We start from the raw sequence: 5,115 nt of genomic DNA on the forward strand, positions 1-5,115 counted from the left end.
CACTGCGTAATTACGCACTAGTATTGGTAGGATATGTCTGATTTGACACATCTATGTGTAGAATTATTGTAGTAACGATGTAAAATAATAAAGTACAGTTGTTTAATATTTAGTATTGTGCAAATAAATGAGTTTTCAGTATTTTTTATCTGGTGAATTAGCACGATACGTCCAATCTTTGTTTCTTTACGCACGAATCTTCTGTGGCGTCTTTTGTTTGGTTTTGTCTATGGATCATAACGCAGACACGCAATGAAGCTACGCATAGATTAAAGTGTAAGACAGATGGTTATCTTACTACATATGATGCGTTTGTGCCGTTTTCATCGAATAGAACCCGTCCAAATCGCTTCTACTTGGCTTGGGGGCGTATCCGTGACGCACGGAAACCGACGCCACGGGACAGGATAAATACCTCTGTACTTTGTGATCGAACACAAATCGTCGTAGATTTGGCTTTAGAACACTTCCGTGGAACAAAGACGAGACTGAAAATGTCTCCAAACATAACTTGTGAAACTCCCCCGTCTTCTTCTCCAAGGCTTACTGTTGCCCAGAGAAAAGAAGCAATTAAACTCAGAAAGGTAAGTCAGTTAAATATTCTGCATTTTGTTGTTGGTTTTTTTTTTTAAACTTGTGTTTTGAATATAATGTATATCTGTTTAATAAAATCTATAATATATTACACTTCTTTTACAGACAATGAAACCGCTGATGGAAAAGAGAAGGCGCGCCCGTATAAACGACAGCCTGAACCAACTGAAAAGTCTCATCCTTCCCCTCACGGGCAGAGATGTAAGTTCTTTTTCTTGTCACAATAAGCACTCTGCATTTTCTACATTTAAAGTATAAACAACCTTTTTTGCTCATGTTTAATATTTTATGTGTTCTTTTTAATTTGCAGAAAAGTCGCCACTCAAAGCTGGAGAAAGCCGACATCCTTGAAATGACTGTGAGGTTCCTCAGTGACATTCCTCCTGATAAGAGCAGAGGTGAATTATAGTTTTTTTTTTTTTTTTTTAAATTTTATAATAAACACACAACAAATCAACCCATCTGCTAGAAACAACAAAAGTAACATTTTCATTTTATTTTCAGACCCAGCAAATAGTTACAGAGAAGGCTACAAGACCTGCCTCCAACGCGTCTCCACTCTGCTTCCCAAAACGAGCTTGGATCAAGAGGCGTGCCAGCGGGTCAACGACTTTGTGCGGAAGTCTATGTCTGTGGCAGTCACCCCGCCCTGTCTGAAATGCTGCGCCCAGAGTTCCATGAACTTCCCCCAGATCCATCAAAAACTCCTGAGCCTGAAATCCAGTTTCAGCACCAGACTGGACAGACAGTCCTGCAGCGGCGACGCAACGGCTCCCAGCCGAGGGCAGATATTGGCGCAGCCTGTTTACGCAGCTGTGTGGAGACCATGGTAGATCACCGCAATTTGAAAAGTTGTCCGTAGAATTTGTGAAATTATTGTACTAACTGTATAGTAAGGAAACATGTTAGTACAGCATTTGTAAATAAGTACCTACAGTGATTAACTGTGTTGATTGCGTTGATGAAAATCCAAAGTTCATCGTTATATACTATTGAGTATTATATACTTTTTACGCGCGAGTCTTTTGTCCGGTTAAAGTTGACAATTTTAGACAGTCGTATTTTCTTTTAAATCCGCATGTATGTATACGTCAAATATTTAGTCTTTTCTTTAGACTAAGTGATTAAGGGCCATTGAAACAGCCCTGTAAGACCCAAAGGGTCACTGTATGTATGGATTTGCACAAAAAGACATCGGTGTCCTGAGTCTGTGCAGATGAATTGTGTAGACATAATATGTCTTATAAAGTACCTCTGATGGGATGTTTTTTATTTGCAGTTGCAGCAAATATTGTATATATGTACGAAAAAAAAAAAGAAAAATAAAACTACGATTTCGTGGTTACATGTTGTGCTCTCTTTTGGTCTTATTTATAGTCATTACTAAGTCTTTTTGTTTGCACGATTAACCTGCTCATATGCTCCATATGATGATCAGGGAGAATTTTTATCCTTCTTAAAAGGCAAAAGGAAAACTAATGAATACTGGTGCAACACCGACTGACTAAATAAAAATATATTTATAAATAAGTATCACTTGTTTCAGAGGTAGGCCCACAGAAGCTAAGGAAAGCCTGTCAGACAATTTCAACACTGTTTGGAACATTGGCTGATATCACGAGTGTGATCAGACCCAAAGCGCCCACCACAGGAAAGATATAATACAGCTCGAGTTTTAGTTGCATTAACGTGGTCTCTGCTGCCCTCCTCTGGAGGAATATGAAGTGTCGACAGTTTCTGTTTCTGCTGCCCGGTCAAGTCGTATTTAACTCTCTTAAAAGCGTTGTGTTCAGTAATTATATAAAGCTGTAAAGCTAACCAAACGCACTTTTACTGAACAATTCATGCCCCAGTTTTAAGCCGGGATTGAACTTTTCCTGGCAAAATGGTGAGACTATAGCCTCAGCAGCCCGTGGGACGCCGGGTGAGTCCGATTTCCTTTCACATCGCAACAGAATCTCGTTGCAGCACCAGACCACTGGTCCCCGGGAGCTCATCCAAACCATGTCGGTGCCGCAGATGCAAGATCCACCATCTTCCCTCCAGTTATGCAGGTAGGATGTTAACACTTGTGCGGCCAGCAGTGGCAGGCTATGAATGAGCTGTAGGTCGACAAATGACGAGAACAACGCAGCTACCGGCGTCAGCGCGTTAGCGCTGGCTGACGGGAAGATATCCCTAATAATCCGCCACTCCACGTCATGTCTTAAAACCCAAAACACACTCTTTCTTCAAGAGTACGACGCATTTTCTCTGGTGGTGGTCGATAGGGTTCCAGTGGATGATAGTCAACACAACACTGGCTGTTTTGCTAAGCTTGATGTCAGCGACGACGATCTATGTCGCATGTGATGACTTGATGAGCACCTAGCGCCCATATTTCTGGCCAATGCTTTAAGGCACAAACGCTATCAGTTTCCCCCAATATCAAACATATGTAAGATTTTAGAAACAAAACAGACATTTGGACTTCTGTAAGTATTTTTTAGGACTTAAGTCTAATGCATGTTTTCAAGCCTTAGTTTCCCGTTAAAATAAACAGAGGAATAAAAAAAAAGCCACGTGCGTGAGTAACTTGGAAATAAATACTTCTGATCTGGTGTATAATTTAACACCAATACAGCCAAGAAGCCGCGTTTTCCAGGCGCAATAGAGGATGGTAGTACTAAGGATCATAGACACAATAAATACATAGAAGCCTCATAGCAGCACGCTGTTATACGAGCTGACGTCTCATCGCGTCGCCATCTTGGATGGGTCTCCCATGCGCCTCCACTGCATTTATTTGTAAGATGTAGGTCCAACCACAACGATAACGTCACGAAATTTTTCCTAATTTTCTCAGTTTGATTTGTTAAAAAGGGCATAAATATTTTTTATGATACAGGTCACTGTCAAACATTAAAAACGACGTGCTATTATGCTAAAATATTTTTATAAGGCTATTTAACAAAGACATAATGTAGCTGCAATATAAATAAATGTAAAATAAATTTGAAACTAACATGTTTGATTGTTTATTGATGCATTTGGGTTTATCTGTCTATTTTTCTCTGGTTACATAACAAATTATGATTCAACCTTGTGAAATGTAATTCCACACGTTCTGCTTTCAATATTTTGCTGGTTAGGCGATTGCAACTGCTGAACAAAATATACATATAGTTGCTGGATTTCTCTTGACTCCGGTTGAGTCTTTCTTATAGGAATGTTCTAATTTATCAATATAAAGATACAGTTGTACAAAGTCTGAAAATAAAGTAGACTATTGTATCAAAATTGTGCTATTCAAAAGTTACCTACAAAAAACTCGGAGAGCACAGACCTCTCCCAAGGCCTTTAAAAACTTCCTGGATCCAAACGGTGATGGGGAACACCACCAAAATTAAACCAGTTCTTCCTTTTCATGTTTCCAACAACTCCTGAAAATTACACGAAAATCCGTCCATAATCTAAGTTATGTTGAATACAAACAGACAGACAGAAAAAACGGTAAAAACATAACCTCCCTAGGAGGTAATTACGCCACCATGTAAACCTCTTTTTGTGAAGCATCAATATCATATTTTTCAATAAACACCTCGTGAAAAAAATTTATCATTTGCATTTAGTAGATTATTCACTGTGTTAACATTATTTATAAACCTGTTATGTAGAAAAGGGTTTTGTTTGTGTGTAATATATATACGCGTTGTTCCACACAAAACAGTTTTGTAGGGAAACTACGGGTTGACTGCGGCATGACTCGAAAGCAGAGACCCATCCAATATGGCGGCGATGCTGGGTCTCTCTCTCCAGCGCACAAAGAGGGGTCTATGTGTATGTGATGTCTATGGTAAGGATCGGCTGGAAGGAGAGTCAAATATCTCATTCACTGTTCAGTCTGACTCAGTCGATACGGAAATTAAAAAGGAACAATACACCCTGACAGCCGTGGTTGCTATTATTAGCATATACGAACAACCTAAAGTGTTTGTACAACAATAATGAACAAAAACAAGAAACAACGACAAACTACCCCCCCCAAAAAACAAACAAAAACAAAACAAACTAACCTGATTTGTTTATAATTAAATGCTTTAATGTTGACCCAAACTGCAATTAAGAAAATTGATGGTTTATTTTGACACTTAAATTTTCCTTTTTGAATAAAAAAATTGTTAAGTGTAATACCAGCTGTATTGTATTTTCAAGTGAACCCAGCATTTATTTTTTTTTTACACAAAATATTCATATTTTCGGATCAGTGCCCCCCTTCTAAAATAAAACTAATGAAATGCTTTTGAACTGTAACTCTTTAATAGGCTCAAACATAATTGAACTAATCCATCTTATTAAATTTGGCTCCAAAAGCAAGGAAATAGATGGGCGTGTAATTGCTACCAAGGCTGTACATTTAGCTGTACTACACATTTCCCAGAAGCACAACCCTTGCAAATTATACCTTATTGTAGAAGTACCCAATCAATCTCACTATGCATAATACACGACTAATTGATATTTTTTAAAGTCGATAAATAA

The 5,115-nt window shown here is 38.5% G+C and overlaps 1 protein-coding gene across 1 annotated transcript; it reads left to right on the forward strand.

The window, feature by feature from the left end:
* Nucleotides 1–494: 494 nt before the first annotated feature.
* Nucleotides 495–1,427, forward strand: LOC306754764 (transcription factor HES-2-like; the record flags this gene model as incomplete). Its single annotated transcript, XM_079238844.1, has 4 exons — nucleotides 495–584; nucleotides 700–795; nucleotides 905–992; nucleotides 1,099–1,427. 4 exons carry the CDS (start codon nucleotides 495–497, stop codon nucleotides 1,425–1,427), a joined length of 603 nt encoding a protein of 200 aa, XP_079094970.1.
* Between the last annotated feature and the right edge of the window lie 3,688 nt (nucleotides 1,428–5,115).

Source organism: Telmatherina bonti, assembly GCF_933228915.1.
Source record: "Telmatherina bonti genome assembly, chromosome: 4".
Classification (NCBI taxonomy): Eukaryota; Metazoa; Chordata; class Actinopteri; order Atheriniformes; family Telmatherinidae; genus Telmatherina; species Telmatherina bonti.